The sequence below is a fragment of the Marmota marmota genome, unplaced genomic scaffold (assembly GCF_001458135.2).
Source record: "Marmota marmota marmota unplaced genomic scaffold, marMar, whole genome shotgun sequence".
In the NCBI taxonomy this organism is placed as follows: Eukaryota; Metazoa; Chordata; class Mammalia; order Rodentia; family Sciuridae; genus Marmota; species Marmota marmota.
Window position 1 is genome coordinate 408,595 of NW_026000244.1, and position 21,951 is coordinate 430,545.

The 21,951-nt window shown below is 38.4% G+C and overlaps 1 protein-coding gene and 1 pseudogene across 1 annotated transcript in view; both read right to left on the minus strand.

Annotated features, from left to right (window-relative positions):
- Positions 1–8,353, minus strand: part of LOC125614067 — a 31,060-nt gene extending 22,707 nt beyond the window's left edge. Inside the window, exons 1-3 of the mRNA XM_048796261.1 lie at positions 8,345–8,353; positions 3,953–4,030; positions 3,539–3,738 (exon numbers count right to left, since the gene is read on the minus strand). Of these exons, the coding sequence (XP_048652218.1) occupies positions 3,539–3,738; positions 3,953–4,030; positions 8,345–8,353 (287 nt within the window). The remainder of the gene's footprint in view (positions 1–3,538; positions 3,739–3,952; positions 4,031–8,344) is intronic.
- A 187-nt stretch (positions 8,354–8,540) lies between these two features.
- LOC107159593 lies at positions 8,541–9,801 on the minus strand (annotated as a pseudogene).
- Between the last annotated feature and the right edge of the window lie 12,150 nt (positions 9,802–21,951).

Below are 21,951 nucleotides of genomic sequence, written 5' to 3' on the forward strand. Positions count from 1 at the left end.
TAAAAACAAAACTAAGGCCAAACGTGATGGGTGAACAAAATAAATCAAAACTTAAATTTCAGCAACTCTAGCTTTTCAAACCAGCAAAGCCTCTGACTCCTGCATTGTGGTGAGGCTTAGGGTACTTGCCGTGGCTTCTTGCATGCCAGCAAATAGCACCATTTTCTCATCACGTTGAGGACTGAGAAGCAAAGGATCCCCTTCACTGCAAACAAAGGGGGTCATGGTAACACTAGTGATCCTTCATAATTGACACACCGTGACAGTCAAAATGAAATTCATGGTCTCCCTGCTTCTTGCTCAAAACATACATGATCTGAGCAGCAGCAAGGACCCACTTGGCCTGCAGCAATTTTTAACTGAGTCATTTTATAAATTGGTTTTTAAATGTCTCAAGTAACTCCAGGCATGTCCCCACTCCCACCTCAATTAATTTCTTTTTTCTTTATCTTAAATTCAAGATCATAAATCCTGTGGGGTAGAATAAAGGGTTTGGGGCCAGACCTTGCTGGGCATTGGGCTGGCTCCCTGAAGCTGGAATCCAAAGGAAATTTCCCAACAGCCCAGGACTGTATGCTCAAGACCCACTGAAGGGAAAAGAAGATACTGACCCAGCAAGTAAGGGGTTCTGTGGGGAATGCTCACACTGTGAGCAAGAAGGAAAGAAGGGGCAGCACTGGGCAGGGCCATCACCAGCATACCTGGATTTGAGGGAGTGCTACCTGTTAGCATTTACTAAGTGCTCCACTGAAGCCAGCACCAGCCACAGTCCTCACAGGAAGCGTGGAGTAATCTCCAGGAAAGTGCTGCCCCAGCAAACAACACTGATGTGCAAGATCAGCTCCTATCTAATGTGCTTTGACCTGAATACACCACTAATCCCTGGAGTAAGTGCAGTTATGATCCCATTTTACATTAGGAAAAAAATAGGTGAGTCAGAGATCAGAAAACAAGGCTGGGGAGAATCCAGCAAGGTCTGGCCCCAAACCCTTTATTCTACCCCACAGGATTTATGGTCTTGAATTTGAGAAAAAGAAAAAAGAAATTAATTGTATTCAAAATGCCTAGGACTAGCAGCACTTTAAATTTTGGATTTTTTTTTCCCCAGATTTTGGAATATCTGCATAGACATAATAAGAAATCCTAGGGATGAGACTCAAGTCTAATCATAAAATTTCTTCATTTTTATATGTGCCTTAAACATAGAGACTGAAGGCAATTTTATATCATATATTTAATAATTTTGTGAATCATGAAACAGAATTTTATGGTATAAAATTTTCCATTTGGGGCATTGTGTTGTCACCCAAAACATGTTGGATTTTTCTAATTTTAGATTTTTGGATTGGGAAAGCTCAACCTGTCCTAAGAGCTAACACATATGAAGGCAATGCCTGCCTCAGACACTCCAGTGAAAACTACATAGGCTACCTTCATTAATCCCCTACCAGCCAAAATAGATCATATCACCCATTTAGCAGATGAGGAAACTGAGGCAGAGAAGAACCATGTAGGCTAGAAAGTGGCAGAGCTGGGATTTGAACCCACACATTCAGGTCTTACCTCCCACTCTCTAACCCATGATGGGTGTAGACCTGGCCCTCAGATGGTGAGGGACAGGGGGATTTTTTTAATTTAACCACACAAAAACTCTCTCTGAATCTGGTGCTTCCTAGGTATATTTAATGATTTCCACTGCAACACTGCCCTGAGCAGTTTCTTGTGTCTCCCAAGTTCTCCAGCTGGGGCCTTCCTTCCTGTTTTAAGAAGTGAAAGTGTGGGGACACCAGTCCATGCCAGATATAGTTTCAGATCTAAAACTAACAACAATGACCTAGCTCCAGCCTGACTCTGAAGAGAAGAAAGGGGAGAAGGGAAAGAAAATACCAACAACCAGTTCTTCACAAATTAGAATAATAATAAAGGTTCTTTCAAGTGTCAGGGCATATTCTTAGCAAGAGCCTAACACCTAAATCAAGTCCATGCTATAAAAATGGCACAAAAGCCAGAAGCCAGGATACAGGCCTGACTTCCTTTAGGGAGACATGGGATTTGCTGGGTGTCAGGAGGCTGGGTGTCAGGGATGGAGCCAGAGAGTGCCTGACTCCCTGGCAGGCACATACTTCTGTCTGGCCCCACTGAGTTCCATCTGGGAACCCTGGGTGGGGTTCTGGAGCTGCAATCTTCTGTGGTCATCATCATGCCTCTTGCTCACCTTCCCAGCTAATCTTGAAACAGCCCAAGGGCATATCTACCATGCCAGCCAGGTGGGCAACATGAGGATGCATCTTGCAGACCAGCAACCTGGGTGCCCAGTGCACTGAGGGCTGTGGATGTCTGGATCTGAAAGCCCCCTGCATTTATAAGAGGCCATGTGTCCCAGGGGCCAGACCTAGCCAGAGTCTGAAAAAAGGCAGGATACAAAGACAGGCCCATTTCTGGAGGATACAGAATCACCTGGACAGCTCAAAGATACCCCAGGGCTTTGTAGAATCTTCCTCAGACTGCATGGCCACCAGGGACCACCCATCTAAAATGTATTTGACAGATATTTTTAAGCTTACTGAGTGACCACTAGGAATCAGATCTTATCTTGCCCAGCTCCATTTTATCTCAATAAAGCACTTCCCCTAATAAACCCTTACATATTTAATTGCCTCTTGGTGTCTGCTTCTTGCAAACCCAGACTAGCCCCATGTCTCTTCTCAATGTTACCCTTTTCTAGGAGTTACTACTTATCTCAGCAGAACAAATGCAAATTCCTTGCACTGGCCTCCAAGGCCAAGGACCTCTCTACATACACTTGACTCATGTGTTAGTTGGCTTTTTTGTCACTGTGACCCAAAATCCTGATGAGAACAATGTAGAGGAAGAAAAGTTTACTTTAGTTCCTAGTTTCAGAGGTTCTGTCTGTGGTGGTTTAATGTTGCTCTGGGCCTGAGGCAGAATATGATAGGAGAAGAATGTGGCAGAGAAAAGCCACTCATCTCATAGTGATGCAGAAACAGACAGCACAAGGAGTCAAGGACATAACACACAGCTCCCAAGCACACCCCTGGTGACCCACCTCCTCCAACCATACAGGATGTGTCTGCAGTTGCCACCCAATAATTCCCTGATTAGGCTACAGCTCTCAAAGTGTAATCACACACCTCCTGTGTCAGCATCTGACCTTTTGGAGGGCACCTCATATTCAAATTGTAACAACTACTAACCTTATCCCCAGCTTAGTGCTCTTCTGGTGGTTCTTTGAATACCCCAAGTTGATTCTGCCTTAGGGCCTTTGCATCTGCCCTTCACCCCCCACTCCCAGTCACTTAACTGAGTCAAAGTTGCACCGGCCCCCTCCTCAGCTCTGGGACCTTGATTTTCATAGCGCTCCTGGCCTCTGAAGGCCATCCCAGCTGAGAGGCTTTGAGAGAGGAAGTGTGAGGAACAAAGGCCTTTGCTCACAGAGGCACCTGGTGCCTCTCAGGCCCCAGGGGTCAGGTTTGGCTGGAAGGCACAAAGATGAAAGTCTAGAATCCCTTTTATTTACCTGAATCTGAGGGGGCTGCCAAGTGTGGAAATTGAGGACGGCTGCTGGGCCGCAGCAAGTGGGGAAGAGCAGCAGCCTAGTCCTTCCCCTTCGCTCCTCAGCTCTGCAAGAGCCGGACCCTGGAGGTGACGAGTTGGCGCCGGCCAATGGGCGCCTGCGCGGCGCCGAGGAGGCGGGGCGGCCTGAGTGGGGGGATCCCGCTCAGTTTAATTTCTCAGCGGGGCTGGGGTCTTGGCAGAGTGCCGCCGCTCCTTCCTGGAGGCAGGAGGTACGCTGTGGCCTGCAGAGCCTAGAGCCACAGGAGCAGTGCCCAGAGGAGGCCAGCGGTGCCAGTGGCCCCAAGACCGGGGCATCCTCTGCCTTGTCTCCGCTTCTTGCTTCTGCACAGCAGTGTCTCCTGGGAACCTAGGGCACCTCCGCGGATCGCTGTTGCTGCAGAGGTGAGCCTGCCTTCTCGGCTGGGGGATCTGGGGCATGGAATCCAAAGGCGCGCTGAACACAGGGAATGGTGGCGAAAAACCCCAGCCCGGTGAGTCGTGGGCGCGCGGTGGGGGTGGGGGTGGGGGTGGGGGTGGGGGTGGGGGTGGGGTGGGGCGCTGGAGGGGCTGCGAGCGGTTGTACATTGTCTGTCATTTTTAAACCCCTGAAATTGAGGTTAAGTTTATTATCCTTTAAGATTTTAAATTACTAGGGCTGCTACAGGGATCTCTGTGATTAAGTCCTTTTGTTACACCCACTTTGCCACGTGTCTGTCTGCTAACTTGGTCAGTCAGTAAGCTTAAAAAATATTTATCAACATACATTTTAGATTTACTTTATTAGACAGTTTGGTGATTAACATATGGTAATTGTTCTGGATAGTGTTATATATCACATTAGGAAATAACTCAAAGCATTAGGACAAAAGAGTTTTAAAACCATTATTTTGTGTCTCAGTTACTCAATAAAATTTTCACTTCTCCACTTTGCCTGAGGAGAATCTTCCAAGAAATATAATTTTGGCGGTTTAAAGCTGTGGATCTCAAAGTGTGATCACCAGCTAGCATAGGGACACCAGGAGGGAATTTGTTTGAAATGCAAATTCTCAGCTTCTAGGTTAGATCTGTTCAGTCAGAAACTCAGGGCCCAGCTCAGCAATCTTTGTGCAGCAAATGCTCCAGTAGATTCTGATGCTTTAATCATTTAACTTTGCAGAACCATAGTGGCAACAGGGAGGATGAGGGTAAAATCCTTTTGACCAAAATAATCTTGGCAAAATCATGTACAGAACAAACATGTCCTTGTTGGCTAATTGCAAAGCAAGCCAAGTTATTTTTAATGCTGCCAGTGACATACATAGGAATATGTACTGCCAAAATGGGAAATCATTTAAATTCTTCATTATCAGGGTTTCATTATTATATTGCTATCTAATAAGCTAAAGAACTTCATTTGAACTTGACTAATTATATTCTTACTTTGTTCACCACTTTGTTACATTCACCACTTTGTCCGGTAGTGGCCAGCTGGACTGTTGACACATATCCTTTCCATGGTGCCCTCAGCCTGTGCAGGTCCCTACTCAGAGGGGTTTTATATCTTAGACTGCAGAAGTAGTGACATCATCAGCATTAACTTATTAGTTAGCTTCTCTGACCAGCATCCTAAGGAGCAACTGACCTGGTATACATGTAAGAAAGTAGCTTTCTATAGATAGCACCAACTAGCCCTGGTTTCCTTTGTGCATAAGAGAAAGCCCAAGTCCTTTAAGATAATACATTTGTGGACTTTCCAGCCCAGGCTTGTTCTCAGTGTTCCCTTAACTTGGCAAGGTTTTTGGGAACAGAAAGAGGGCATTCACGGACATGGAGTTTTACTGTTCCCCTTTTCTTTAGGGTTGATACACTTTGATAAGTGTATACAGATCACCATGGAAATAACGATACAATATTCTCATCTAAAATAATGAGAAGGCTTCATATCACTAGAACTTGTAATAAGGGGATTGTGTCTCTCTATAATGAAGACAATGATAAATCTGCATCTTAAAACTTCATTTGGAATTAAGATGGCAATATAATATGCAAATCAAATTTGAAGATAATTATCATTGTATCTGTAAATCATTAATATTTGGGGCAGATAATCAGAAAATAATTAATATTATTTATATTGTTTTTTCCTTTTGAACAACAGCTTTGGAGGGATTCCTGGACATGGAAAATCAATGGTGTTGCCACATAAAAGCTTCCACAAGTGTTTTGAAAAATCTCTATTATAATGGAGTGGATATCATTGATTTGTCCAAGAAACACAAATCAAGAGATACTTATCATGGTAAGAAATTCCTAATGTGTACTTAATAGAGACAAGAGGTGCAATGTGTTTCATTGATTTAGTTTTAAAATATAGTTCTTCTAAAGTACAAATCATTCATAATTTTGTTTATGTTTGATATAATTTTTATACATGTTTGAAATGGATGCATGTTACAAAATCATGAAGTATGATCATATAATAGCTTTTAATACACTTTTTGTGGTGATAAGAACACTGAACATGAGTACACCTTCTTAACAAATTGTGAGTTTGCAATAACATATTAACTAGGTCAGTGTTGTAAAGCAGATCTCTAGAACTTATTTATCTCTAGTAACTGAAATTTTACATGAGTTACATGGCAACTCTCCATTTTCTTTACTCTCAGGCCCTAGTAACTACCATCTTATTCTATGCTTCTATGAGTTTGACTGTTTTAGATACCTGATCTAAGTGGAATCATGCAATGTTTGTCCTTCTGCAAATGTCTTACTTCAGTTAGCATATGGTTCCCCTGGTTCATCTATGTTTCTGCATATGACAGGATTTCCTTTTTAAAGGTTTATGTGTGTGTGTCTGTTTTATATCCACTCACCTATCAATGGATGTTAAATTGTTAATGCATTTTGGCTCTTGTGAATAATGATACAGTAAACATGGGAGTGAAGTCTTTTAAGATCCTTATTTCCCAAAAGAGTACAATTGTATTCTTTCACTTGTGAATATACAGTTTTCCCATACCATTTGTTGAAGGGACTATCCTTTCCCTTTTGTATATTCTGGGCACTCCTCTGAAACATCTGTTGCCTGCATATTTGTGGATTTATTTCTGGTCTTTATTCTGTTTCTTAGGTCAATATTTCTCTCTTTATCCAATACCATTCTTTTTCAATTTCTGTAACTTTATAATATATTTTGGAAAAAAAAGAGATGATTCTTTCTGCTCTTTTCTTCCTTCTCAAGATTGCTTTGGCTACATAGGATTTTATGTCATTCTATATGAAATTTAAGGTTATTTTCTATTTCAATAAAAAATGCCACGGGGATTTTGGTAAAGAATGGATTAAGTCTGTATGTTACTTTGGATTATATTGTCATTTTAACAGTATTGTTATATCATCCATGAGCATGACATGTATTTGTGTCTTATTTCTTTTATCTGTGTTTGTATGTTTTCTATATAATCCAAGTTTTTTTTTAACCTCTTTAGTTAAATTCATGCTCAGTATTTTATTCTTTTTGATGCTACTGCAGATGAAAGTACTTTATTAATTTCTCTGTCAGCTTTCTGTTACTGTGACAATATACCTGTGATAGTCAATTTATAAGGAGGAAAGGTTTATTTTGGCTCATAGTTTCACAAGTTTCAGTCTCTGGTCACTGGACCCTGTTGCTTTGGTCTGTGGAAGCAAAGTATATCCTGCAGGATGGTATGGCAGAGGAAGCCTCTTTGCCTCATTGTAGCTAGTTAGAAAAGAGGGAGAAAAGAGGGGGCCAGTGTCCCAGTATACCTAAGATACACACCCAGTGACTCAACTTTCCTCTACTAGGCCCCACCTTCCAAAAGTTGCACCCCCAGTCAGTAGTACCACAGGCTGAGAACCAGGCTTCTAACACATGATCCTTTGAGGGTACAAGGCTTCAATTTTTTTTGAATGCTATTGGTTGGATCTTGAATGTCCCCCAAGGGCCAATGTGTTGAAGGCTTAATCCCCAGCCTGTGGCACTAATGGGAGGCAGTGGTTAAGCCATACTTCAGGAGGTATAGTTTGCTATTGGTTGGATCTTGAATGTCTCCCAAGGGCCAATGTATTGAAGGCTTGATCCCCAGCCTGTGGTGCTAATGGGAGGCAGTGGTTAAGCCATACTTTAGAAGGTATGGCTTATTGAAACTAAGCTAGGTCATTGGGGGCACATTTAGGGGGCATTGAGACTCCAGCATCCTCTGTCTCTGTCTTTGCTTCCAGCTGCCCTCAGGTAAACAGGCTTCCTTGGTCATGTGCTTCTATCATGATGTAGTTTCTCACTACAGGCCCAAAGCAACAGAGCCAATCCACCATAGATTGAAACCTTGAAACTGTGAGCCAAAATAAATCATTCCTTCTTATGAATTGATTATCTCTGGTATTTTGTCACAGTTTCCTTAGAAACACAACAGAGTTTTTTGGGTTGATTTATTTTTTTTTTATCTTGCAACTTCACATTATTTTTTTTTCATTAATTCCAGTTTTTTAAAATATTTAGTATTTTTTATATCTAAGATGTCATATGGAAGAAGAGATAATTTTACTTCTTCCTTTAAATTTGGATGCTTTTATTTCTTTATCTTGCCTAATTGCTGACTACAGTTTTTATTATGATGTTGGCTACAAATGGTAAGAGTGGGCATGCTATCTTTATTCTTTTTTTTTTCCAGTTTTTAAAATTTTATTATCAATTGTGTCAGTACTTTGCTTACTCTTATTAAACTAATTTAAAAAAAAGTTCAGACAGAGCCAAGCAATTTACCAGCACCATCATCAAGCAAACTGCAAATTTATCCTTATCATAGAGCAAGAGGTCATTTAAGATCAACCCAAGAAAATAGCTTTAAGTGTCCACAGGAGTACCCACATCCACTTGTCACTCCAGGACTGCACAGTCCCTTTTAAATGTCTAACTCTTCACCCAGCTGCTTTTTATAGTTTGAAATTATGGAATCACTTAAGTGAGGTTCCCCTTCAAAACATTGTTGTAAACAGATCAAACATGGAGATATCACAGATCCCTGTTATTAAATGTTAAAAATATTTTATATTTAGTACATAGAATATTCTTTATTCTTCAATATATTCTGTTATCTTCTAAAGAGCTTTTGTTCCCCCTTTTTGATAATGTCTTTCATTTCTTCTGAGACTTTTCCTTTATAGTCATTTGGAAGGGGTACCAGGGATTAAACCCAGGAGCACTCAATAACCAAGTCACATCCCCAGACCTATTTTGTATTTTTTAATTCAGAGACAAGGTCTTACTGAGTTGCTTAGTGCCTCCCTTTTGTTGAGGCAGATTTTGAACTCATGATCCTTCTTTCTCAGTCTCTGGAGCCATGGAATTACAGGCATGCACCACTGTGCCCCTCTCCTTCTATTGCTTTTAGTCTCTCTTGATATTCCAGTGGCAAACCATTTTCTTTTGCACTTATGCAAATAACCTTTTTATATAGTGGGGATGAGTAAGTGTGTTCCTAATTTGTCATCAGATAGCTTCAACAGGTTCTTTCCTTTCTTGAGTTGAAACTTTCATTTCTATTACAACATACATTCCACTTTTAACCCCATCTTGCCTCCATGCCACCTCTGACTTCTTTTGCCTTGGAAATTACCAAAGTCAAGCTTAAAATCCTGCAGGTGGTCCATGAAGCAGAAAGATGGGTGAGGGGTTTTGAGGTGGCTCATCTCCTTCATTAAGTTGCTGCCAAGGTGAAGTACAGAAAACTCTCCTCCTCCTGGCCTGTGCCTTCCTCTCAATAGGAGCTAGCCATATCTAATTAGATGCACCATCCAGGGGACTGGGAAGCAGAAGTGCAAGAAACCCACAGTAACCTGGTGCTGCTGCCAACGGACCAGGACTGGTATCTGCAGCACTGCCCCCAGGGGCTGGGGAAGACTCCCTTGATTTGTTCTTGATCTTCAAGGAAAATCTTTTATTTTTTTACCATTGAACATATTAGCTTTCCATAGATGATTTTTATTATGTGGAGGTAATATCCTTCTATTTTTAGTTGTTGGAGTTTTTATCATGAAATGGTGTTGAATTTTCTCAAATGCCTTCTCTGCATCTATTAAGATAATTAAGTGATTTTTAGTCCTTGTTTTGTTTATTTATCATATTAATTGGTTTTCATATATTGATACACCCTTGTTTCCCAAGAATAAATCTCACTTAGTTATGATGTGTTATCCCTTAAATTGTGTTGTTGAATTCAGTTCTCTGGTATTTTGTTATAGATTTTTGCTTCTGTGTTCATCAAAAGTATTATTTTGTTGTTTNAAAAACAAACAAATAGCAAAAGACATACTGTTTAATTTTTACATATTTGTGAATTTACCAGTCTTCCTTCACCTATTGATTCCAGTTTTGTTCCATGGTGATCAGAAAAGAACTTTTATAAGAGGTCAATCTTCTTAAATTGTATGACTTGTTTTGTGATCTAGCATGTGATCTATCCTGGAGAGCATTTCATGTGTGCTTGAGAAGAATGTATTCTTCTGTTGTTGAGTAGAATCATTTGAATTTATCTATTTGGTCTACATTGTTGTTCAATTATGCTGTTTGTTTATTGATTTTTTGTGCAGATGTTCTATCCTTTATTGGAAGTTGGGTATTGAAGTATCCTATTATTGTTGAATTGCTTCAGTTCTGTCAGTGTTTGTTTTATATATTTAAGGTCTCTGATATTAGTACATTTATTTTTATAATTATGGTATTTTCCTGGTGAATTGATCCTTTTATTATCCTTTGACATTGTTCAAATTTTGTGTCTTGTGACAGTTTTTGACTCAAAATTCATTTTGTCTGACATGTTTAGCCACCCCTGCTGTATTTTGGTTATAGTTTGCATGGGCTATTTTGTTGCATTACTTAACTCAGTCCATGTCTGTCCTTATATGTAAACCTGAATTTCCTGTAGACAACACAAAGGTGGATCTTCATTTTTAATCTGTTCAATCACTCTGTATCTTTTGGTTGAGGAATTTTTTATTCATGGTAAAGTAATAATTAATGAGGAAGGTGAATATTTATGCTTACAACATTTGTACCACCAAACATGTGAGGTATTTTTCCTTCTGATGCCAAATTTATATTGCCTTTTCTAACACCATTTCTCCAACTCTTGAACACCAGTTGTATGTCCTACAATTCAGAGCAATTCTGGGACTCAGTACTCTGAATTAATGCCATATTCCACACTCGTAAGGAATAGTCTTACAAGATTGTCCTTTCTTAAGATGGCATTTGCAAGCATCAGGTCTGTGTGTTACCCATACTTTTGTCAGAGTTGCCTACAGAGTCATCACAGCACCCCCAGGTTAGGTTCACTAATTTGCTACAAAAGCTCACAAACTCTGGAAGACACTTTACTTGCTATCACCAGTTTATTTTAAAAGCTACTAATAAGCAACCACATGAGGTACATAGGATAAGAGTCCTAAACACAAAAGCCTTTGACATCATGGTTTGGAACATATGACACTCCTAACACATGGATGCTTGCATGTTCTTTTTGTTTAGTGATTTTTATGGATGTTTTGTACATAGGTAGATAGAGTAAGCCATTAGCCCTTGGATTAAGTTCAACCTTCATCGTTTCTTGCCTTCCTGGATTTTAAGAATGCAGTGGAAATTTCCATGCCTCTAATGATTCTTTGGTCTTTCTGGCAACGGCTCTGATTTAATAAGTACATAGAGGTGGTACTCAGTCTCCAGTCTTCTCTTGAGCATACAGAAGGCACTTAGACCTCTGGGGATTTTAAGAGTTATGGGAGCTATGTGTCAGAAATTCAGTAGAAATACCAAATGTTTATTGTTAATTGTACCACAGAAATACATTACTAGCATTTTGTTAAAGGTTTGCTGCCTATCTTATACATCTTTTGTTCTTGTTTTCCTTTTATACTGTCTTTCTTTATATTTTATTGATATTTATAGTGATATGCTTTGATTTATTTCTTTATTTTATGTATCTTCATTGCGATTACAATCAGACTTACATAAGATATTGTATAGTTATTACAGTCTACATCAACAACCTCAATTGCATATAAAAACTATGTTATTAATCCTCTCCATGGACTTTATATTATTAACGTCACAATTTACATCATATTACATTGGATAAAAATGCACATATTTTATATAATTGTTTTAAAAATTTTGTCTTTTAAACTAGAATTGGAAACCAATTTCCACAGTTCTATTGCAGTGTTACATTATTCTGTATTTTTTTATGCATTTACATTTAACAGCAAGTTTTATACTTATATATGCATTGATAGTATTATTTAGCTTTGGTTTGTTTCAATTGAAGAATTCTCTTTAACATTTCTTGTAAGACTGGTCTTGTAATGATAGACTTCTTCAGCTTTGTCTGGGAATATCTTTATGTCTTCTTTAATTTAAAGGACAAGACTTCTGTTTTGCCAGGTATTGTATTCTTGATTGGCAGTTTTACCTTTCTGCATTTTGAAAATATTCCATTGCCTTTTCTGCAACATTTCTCTGAAAAAATCCATTGACTGTCTTGGGCAAGTTCCCTTAAATATGATCTGTCACTTTCTCTTGGCTGCTCTCAGTTCTCTTTGTGTCTGGTATTTCACAATTCAATTGTAATGTCTCTCATTGTGGAATTCTTTGGGTTCATCTTATTTGGAATTTTTTGGATTTTCTAAATTTCCTAGATCTTCCTTTTTTTCCCCCTCAGATTTCAGAAGTTTTTCCCCATTATTTCTTTGAGTAAGTATTTTGGCTCTATCTTTTCTTGGACATTCATAATTGTATACATTGGTCTTCTCAATGGTGTCCTATAAGTCACCAAGCTTTCTTCATTTTTTTTTTCACTTTTTGTTTTCTTTTTATGCCATTGACTGGCTAAGATAAATCAAATGACCTATCTTCAAGTTCAGTGATTCTTCTGCTTGATCTAGTATGATGTTTTGATGTAGACTGATTTGTCCATTGAATTTTTTATTTTAGTTACTTTTTTTCTTTAGAGTCAATACTTCTCTTAGCTCATATGTATCTTTGCTAAAATTTTAATTTTGTTCATGCATTTTTCTCCCAAGTTCATTTTGAGTACTTTGCCAGCTAATTCATATATTACATGTCAGTAAAATTGGGGTCTTGAAGTTTCATCTTGTTTCTTTCGGAGATGCATGTTTTCCTATTTGTTCCTTTTCCTTGTTTCTTATCGTTAGTACCTGCACATTAGAAAAAATGACTACCTTTTCCAGTCTTATGTGAGCAGAATTTGTATAGAGCAGGATCCTCAGTAGGAAGCATTGCCAGGCAGTTTTCAAATTCTCAGTGTGTGTTTTTGCTGGATTTACTTGTATAAATTCCCAGTTAGAGGATTTGCTTGTTTCTTTTTTATTGTTGCTTGGCATTCTTTCTTTCTTTTCTTTCTCTTTCTTTTCTTTTCTTCTCTCCTCCTTCTCCTCTCCTCCTCCTCCTTCTTCTTCTTCTTCTTCTTCTTCTTCTTTCTCTCTCTCTCTCTCTCTCTCTCTCTCTCTCTCTCTCTCCTCTCTCTCTCTCCTTCTGGTATCCATGTCAGTACCAATGGTTTTCTGAGGCAGCAGCACACCATGACTTCTTTGAGTTCTCAGAGGCACACAGACCTCTAGATTATACCAAGTCTCATCCATGCTCTGAAAATGTTGAGACCAAAGCCAGTTCTGAATGTTTGGCATATATTTCTTTCTTCTTTCTTCTTCCCAGAGATGAGCCAGGCTCTGGGATTCTCATTGATTTGCTATGCCAGAGAGGGGCTCTGGCAGGTGACTGTGTAGTAGTCCAATCTTTGCCTTTATTCTCAGTGGCCTTTCCTGCATTTAGAGTATGCTGGGTCCCATCCGTGCTCTAAGACAGGTGAGATAAAAGTTGTTCCCTTAGACAGCCTCTGAAAATGTTGGAACATTGCACACTTGATCCAGCTCTCTCCTTCCAGAGAAAAGCTGAGATTTTGTGATTCCTTTACCTACTTTATAGAACAATAAAGACAGGCTATGATAAGTTCTTACATGATAGTCCAAAATGCCACTCTTTCCTTCAGTGGCTCACAAGTATCTAAAGTGTGCCAGGTCCCATTCTTGCTCAAAGACAAAAAAGACAGAAGCCAGTCTCTCTGGCAACCCCAGAAAAAGTTGGAAACTTGTACATATACTTCAGTCATTTTCCTTCCCAGATATTGGAAGTTGGTGAAAGTTGGGGGCTGTGGCAGGTGCTTACTTGCTAGTCCAAGCAGCTATCTTTGTTCTCGGTTTCTCCCAGATGCCTATAACATGCCAGATTCTAACTTGCTTCAAAATAGGTGAGAAGGAACCAATCCCTTGGGAAGAAGCCAGTAGCTAGAGAATTTGGAATGTTGGACACACGGTCCATCTCATTCCCTCCCCAAGAAGAACCTGGGATTTGGGGGTTTCAGCAAGGCACTCTCTGCTGAGCCATGGAGAGGGGCTATCAGGAATATTCCTTGATTGATATCCTTCATATTACTCTTTTTGTTCACAGGAACTCCCACCCAGGGACCCCTCCTGTAATGGCTCAGATTAAAGCAAGAAGTAAACCAGTCCCTTGGGTAGCCCTAAGGAAAGTCAGGACATTGGATGTAGAGTTCAGACCTTTCCTTTTCTCCCCAGGAAGAAGCTGGTACTGCACTTTCTTAGTGCTCCTCTGGTGCTGTGCTGGGAAAAGGCTTATGTTGTGAGGGTTTTATAGATTTTGCTACCAGCTTCAATGTGAAGTTTTGTGCTTCTCACAAAATCTAGTTCTCGATTGTTCACAAGGGATTTGTGTCTTTGAATCTGTGTGTCCTTGAAGGAGGGAAAGGCCAGATCTTCCCATACCATTTCTCTGAGTTCACCTCCTAGTTTTTCTTTCTGCTTGGCTTTTTTTGCTTTCCTTCTGCTTTCTCCCTGCAGAGCTGCATTTCCTCCCAACACTGTCATGTTACTGGGCTAATTTTTCTACCTTGTTGCATTCGGCATAATCAGATCCCATGTAGGTCTGTCACAGGCTCATATTCACACACACCTGTCTGAATTTGGTAGTATTTACAAATATGTTTTTCTATATTTTCGGACTCAGTAACACCTTGTGGGAATTGTTTTGAGTTTCTTGATATAGTTTTATTTTATAATGGCTATGTAACATTCTACTATGGTAGCACACCATTGTTTTCTTTTTTCTTACAGAGGGTATTTACCTTATCTCTGCTTTTTCCCACTGCAAACATTTTTGCTTGTGTTTCCTGATATTGAAGCTTTTATTTGGATGGAATAAAGTTTCCAGAGTAGAATTTCTTAGCCAATAGGTTTTTCATAGTTTACATTTGAATAATTGTCCCATTGCTTTTCCCAGGAAGAATATAATTTACCTGCAAAGTGTGGCAATGCCTGTCTATCATGTCCCAGCCAGGCACAGGTGTTAAGCACCATGTAGACTTTTCCAGCTTAATGGACTGAAGGATTGTCTCTTTCTTGTTCATGGTTATTTAACTATTGGCAAATTAATCTTCCTGTACGTTTATTGTCAATTTGGATTAGCACTTTTGATCATTGTTCATTCTTATTTTTACATTTGTTTTTGTATTTTCTTCTCAATTTATAATAGAGCATTATATTTCATTGATAACCTTACTTTTTCAGATTTATCAATTTTACATTTAATATTTTGGGATATATTGAGTATGTATTTATTTATTTATTTATGATTATTTATTGATTGATTGATTTATGAATATATAGGCATATACCTATATATTTCTTCATAACTTTGAAGTGTTTAGTCCTACTTTTGAATGCCTCCAAAACCACAGAATCTACATAGTCTCATGAATTTTATTGCCAAAAGTTTAAATTAGTTTTCTTTATTTAAAGTCTTTGATTACTGAGATGTATTTTTTTAATTGCTTGTATTTTTTAAATACATGACACGGAATGCATCAGGATTCTTATTTCACATATAGAACACAATGTTTCATATCTCTGTTTTTATGTAAAGTATGTTCACACCAATTCATGTTTTCATACATGTACTTTGGATAATGATGTCCATCACATTCCACCATCATTGCTAATCCCCGACCCTTCCCTTCCCCTCCCACTCCTTTGCCCTATCTAGAGTTCGTTCGTCTATTCCTCCAATGCTCCCCTCTCCCTACCCTACTATGAGTTAGTCACCTTATATCAGAGAAAACATTCACCATTTGTTTTTTTTGGGGGGATTGGCTAACTTCATTTACCATTATCTTCTCCAAAGTCATCCAGTTACCTGCAAATGCCATGATTTTATTGTCTTTTATTGCTGAGTAATATCCCATTGTGTATATATGCCACATTTTTTTTAATCCATTTGTCTACTGAAGGACATCTAGGTTGGTTGCACAGTTTAGCTATTGTGAATTGTGCTGCTATAAACATTGATATGGCTGTGTCCCTGTAGTATGCTGTTTTTAAGTCCTTTGGGTATAGACTGAGGAGAGGGATAGCTGGGTCAAATGGTGGTTCCATTCCAAGTTTTCCAAGGAATCTCCACACTGCTTTCCATATTGTCTGCACCAATTTGCAGTCCCACCAGCAATGTATGAGTGTGCCTTTTTTCCCACATCATAGCCAACACTTATTATTGTTTGTCTTCATAATAGCTGCATTCTGATTGGAGTGAGATGATATCTTAAGTAGTTTTGATTTGCATTTCTCTAATTGCTAGAGATGATGGACATTTTTTCATGTGTTTGATGATTGATTGAATATCCTCTTCTGAGAAGTGTCTGTTCATATCCTTGGCCCATTAATTGATAGGGTTATTTGTGTTTTTTTGGTGTTTAGCTTTTTGAGTTCTTTATATACCCTTAGAGATTAGTGCTCTATCTGATGTGTAAGGGGTAAAAAATTTGTGCCCAAGATGTAAGCTCTCTCTTCACCTCACAGGTTGTTTCTTTTGCTGAGAAGAAATTTTTTAGTTTGAGTCCATCCCATTTATTGATTCTTGGTTTTAGTTCTTGTGCTATAGGAGTCTTATTAAGGAAGTTGGGGCCTAATTCCACATGATGAAGATTAGGGCCTACTGGAGACTACTGGAGAGTCTCTGGTTTAATTCCTAAGTCATTGATCCACTTTGCAATTGAGTTTTGTACATGGTGAGAGATAGGTGTTTAATTTCATTTTGTTGCATATGGGTATCCAGTTTTCCCAGCACCATTTGTTGAAGAGGCTATCTTTTCTCCAATGCTTGTTTTTGGTAGTTTTGTATAATATAATATAATTGCAATTTTGTGGGTTAGTCTCTGTGTCCTCTGTTCTGTACCATTGGTCTACCAGTCTGTTTTGGTGCCAATACCATGCTGTTTTTGTTACTATTGTTCTGTAGTATAGTTTGAGGTCTGGTAAAGTGATGCCACCTACTCCACTCTTCCTGCTAAGGATTTCGTTAGCTATTCTGGGCTTCTTATTTTTCCAGATGAATTTCAAGATTGCTTTTTATATTTCTATGAGGAATGCCATTGGAATTTTGATTGGAACTGCATGAAATCTGTATAGTGCTTTTGGCAGTATGGTCATTTTGATAATATTAATTCTGCCTATCTAAGAGCAAGGTAGATCTTTCCATCTTCTAAGGTCTTCTTTGTTTCTTTCTTTAGGGTTCTGTAGTTTTCATTTATAGATCTTTCACCTCTTTTGTTAAGTTGATTCCCAAGTATTGTATTTTTTTTATTGAGGCTATTGTAAATGGGGTAGTTTTTCTCTCAGAGGATTTGCCACTGATGTACAGAAATGCTTTTGATTTATGGATGTTGATTTTATAACTTGCTGCTTTGCTGAATTCATTTACTAGTTCTAGAAGTTTTCTGGAAGTGCTTTTTTGGTCGTCTGGGTATAGAATCATATCATCAGCAAATAGTGCTAATTAAACTCTTCTTTTCCTATATGTATCCCTGTAATTTCTTTCGTCTGTCTAATCGTTCTGGTCAGTGTTTCAAGAACTATGTTAATTAGAAGTGGTGAAAAAGGGCATCCCTGTCTCGTTCCAGTTTTTAGAGGGAATTCCTTCAATTTTTCTCCATTCAGAATGATGTTGGCCTGGGGCTTAGCATAAATTAGCCTTTACGATTTTGAGATATGTTCCTGTTATCCCTAGTTTTTCTAGTGTTTTGAACATGAAGGGGTGCTGTATTTTGTCAAATGCTTTTTCTGCATCTGTTAAGATGATCATATGATTTTTATCTTTGAGTCTATTGATGTGATAAATTACATTTATTGATTTCCTTATGTTGAACCAACCTTGCATACCTGGGACGAATCCCACTTGATCATGGTGCACGATCTTTTTGATATGTTTTTGTATTTGATTTGCCAGAATTTTATTGGGAATTTTTGCATCTGTATTCATTAGAGATATTGGTCTAAAGTTTTCTTTCTTTGATGTGTCTTTGTCTGGCTTTGGAATCAGGGTGATATTGGCCTCACAGAATGAGTTTGGAAGTGCTGCCTCTTTTTCTATTTTCTGAAATAAATTGAAGAGTATTGGTATTAGTTCTTCTTTAAATGTCTTGTAGAACTCGGCTGTGTATCCGTCCGGTCCTGGGCTTTTCTTGGTTGGTAAGCTTCTGATGGCGTCTTCTATTTCATCACTTGATATTGGTCTATTTAAACTGTGTATATCTTCCTGAATCAATCTAGGCAAGTTGTATGACTTATGAAATTTGTCATTCCCTTCAATATCTTCTATTTTGTTGGAGTATAAGTTTTCAAAAAATTTCTAATTATTCCTCTGTATTTCTGTTGTGATATTACCTTTTTCATCATGTATGCTGGTAATTTGAGTTCTTTCTCTCCTTCTCCTTTGTTAGCGTAGCTAAGACTCTGTCAATTTTATATATTTTTTCAAAGAACCTGAAATGTATTCTCTATGTGATATATGATATAGACCAATTTTTATATTCTTGTCTGGATACCCATTTGTTCCTGTGCTGCTTGCTAATACAACTTTCTCCACAATGAATTGAATCATAATCTTCAGAACACACTAACTGTATATATTCCCCAATCTTTTTGTGTCTCAATTTTTCTGTCCACTAATTTGTCTAATTGTCTATACCAGTGACACATTGACCAAATTTGGCTATTTTGTAATATGTTTTGGTATCTGATAAGTTACATCTCATTGTTTTTCTTTTCATGATGCATTTTGGAAAGGAAGGGCAATTTTGAGAGATGTATTCTTTCATGTGAAAATTTATGCAATTCCAGGCAAAAAAAAAAAAAACTTCTGATTTTATTGGATTGGAATTAATTCTTCCTTTTGAAACAGTTTGAATGAAAATGAATTGGGTCCTGGAATAAGAGAGATAATCCAGAGAGTAAAAACCATCTTTTAGCAGGGCATCATGGTTCACGTCCGTAATCCCAGCAGCTCAGGAGGCTAAGGCAGGAGGATTGAGAATTCAAAGCTAGCCTCAGCAATGGCAAAGCGCTAAGCAATTCAGTAAGACCCTGTCTCTAAATAAAATACAAAATAGCGCTGGGGATGTGGCTCAGTGGTCAGATGCCCAAGTTCAATCCCTGGTCCTCCCACCCCCCCCCCAAAAAAATAAATTAAAGAATCTTTTTAAAACACAACTCATGAAACAAAAGCATGCTTGTAAGCAGGTCAGACCTGAGGTGGGATGACTAATTAGTGATGTGGCCTGAGGGTCTATGTATGCCTCTGAGAGGAGGCCAGCCTGCATCTTGGGTCATCTGACTTACCATCAGCTTTTTCTTAAGGCATACAGAAATACACCTCCTACCTGAGAGGAAGAAGAACCTGTGGTCTGAGTGACCCCATCATGAGCTCATTTACATAATCAGTGCAAGAAAGGAACAGTTCTTGGAGTAGGTGATCCTCAATGTCATCTTCCCATTAGATAAGGACATCTGGACAATTCAGGGAAGGAAAGTTTTCTAATCTGTTGTATCCCAGTTCTGCATATGGCTGGAGAAAGTGTGGCTTGAGGTTCTTTTACAGATGCGGAAGAAGCAGGGAAAATGGAATTTTCCTAAGATTCAGACTGAGGAATAGGTTTGCTCAATTATATCAGTGACTTGATTTAAAAGACTTGTCTGGGAAATATCATGGATAAGTTTGATGGGGAAGCCTAATTTTTAAAATCTTAGTGTGTTAGAAGATGGGTCCGAAGCTTTAAATTTTGGAAAGTCAATTGTTAATGCATTGAAATTGTCACCACTGCACCTTCCTAATATCCTCCTGTACTATTTTCACAGGGAAATGTGTCATTCCCTGTTCATATCCTCAAACTGTCCCCATGACTTTTGTGAGCTTCAAGAGTCATTTGGCTCTGCCCCACACCCCTGGAGAGGACTCTGGCTGTCACTTTCCAATTTTGAGCCCAGAACAGAGTGGGGCTATTACTGACAAGTCAGTTTTTACACTGTTGAGGGGCTCTTGTCCTTGTTCTCAGTGATGGGAAACTCAAGATGAGCCTCTGCCCACCTGGCCAGCAGTGAGAAGCATCCCAGTAATTAAGACATCAGTGTGGCCTTTGTATGGCCATAATGTCCTTACCCATAAGCCTGAGAGTAGTCATCTTTGAAATAAATTTTAAAAAAATGAATCAATGAGATATTCATAATCCCATTGGAACTAACTATAGATTCCATTTTCCTTTTAAATAGGGAACTCTAGGTTGTTCATGGGTGAGTCAGTGTGACATAAGTCTGCAAGTATTGTTACAGAGTTTAAAATGTGAGTCTTATTAAGTTGAACGTTGGTAATCAAAGGTAAACTTGAAACACTGGAAGACATGAGCCTAATCCTAGGTAGTCTGGAGAAAATAGATGGTTGTTTTTTAACTGTCTTTCAAACTTACACACTCACTAATTATCAAATACAGTCTAGGATTTAGAATAGTTTTATTTACTATTTTTAAAACTTTATGATGGTGCAAAAATCATATATACATTTGGTAGAAAACATATTTTGAACTTTTAATTTTGACCATCTCCCATGCCAGTCAGCTGTATGGCAGATGAGGGAGCTCTCAGTGCTGGGCGGCAGCAGCCAGCCTTGTCTCCTAGTCAGCCCTGCGACCACAGCCAATACTCAGCCGTGTTCTGAGAGGCCAGTGTGTTTTTTGGATATAGGCATTTGATAAAGTAAATGAGATACTCAACCCTTTATTATAAAATGGGTTTTATAGATAATTTTTCCCAACTATAGGCTAGGGTATGTGTTCTGAACATGCTTAACATAGGCAAGAGTAAGTTACTGTGTTCTGTAGATTAATTGGTTTGTTAAACAAATTTTGGCTATGATATTTTCAACTTAACAATGGTGTATTGGGAGGTAAGTTCATTGTAATTTGAGGATTTAAATTAAAATTTAACTTAAAGGTTTAACTTAAAATTTAAGTTATATTTTCCCCCTTTCTATAGAGCAGCTACCTCTGGTGGAAGCTACTTGTTTTGGATGAAACCGCCTATAACTTGTTATTTTTGAACATTGGGGACCATTTTGCATATGAGCGTTAGTAACAGTTTAAACTCAACTGGAGCCAGAGCATGTCACTCCATGAATGTTGAATATGGAAGGAATATCTTGCTTATTGGTCTGAAAAGCTGGGAGTGAAAATAAATAAATAAAATTTTCTTTCCTTTTATAAACCAAAAATTCTTGATCACCAGCATGCTGAGTTTCCTTGTGAGCTGAATTTAGGGTATTAATTCAGACAATGTTTTTCCTGAATCTTGGTTTGTTTAGCATTTCAATCTGTATGCAATAGTAGCTGGAACTGTATGTATATGTATATATGTGTGTGTGTGTGTGTGTGTGTGTATTTTTGCTAGCCTGCAGTATTATAGAACCTTTTTTTCTTTTATCTTTATTTATTTATTTATTTATTTTTGGCCGGGTTGGGGGGCTGCTGGAGATTATGAACCCAGGATCTTGCACATACCAAGCAAGTACTCTACACTGAGCACAGGAGCTACACCTCCATCCAGGTAGAATGGCTTTCTAAACGTTCACAGTGCAATATGTACTATTTTTCCCCTGAAACAAAGTAAAGGTAAATTTCTCCTGATATTTGATGCTTAAATTTGAAATAGATGAAAAATAAGACAGATTACAAAATTTTTACCACGATTTTTAAGTTAGAAGTGTTTCATGGAAAGACCACAAGTATTTTTTTAAAAAAATTTTGCTTTTTTTTCCTAGCTCCAGGATTACAGAGTTTCTTTCTGAATTCTATTTCAGAGTTAACTTCCATCAAATATGTTTTCAGCTTTTAATCTTAATTGTCTTATTCTTGTTTTTAGATGTTCTCACTCTCTAGAGCAGGATCTATGACTTTTGGGGTCATG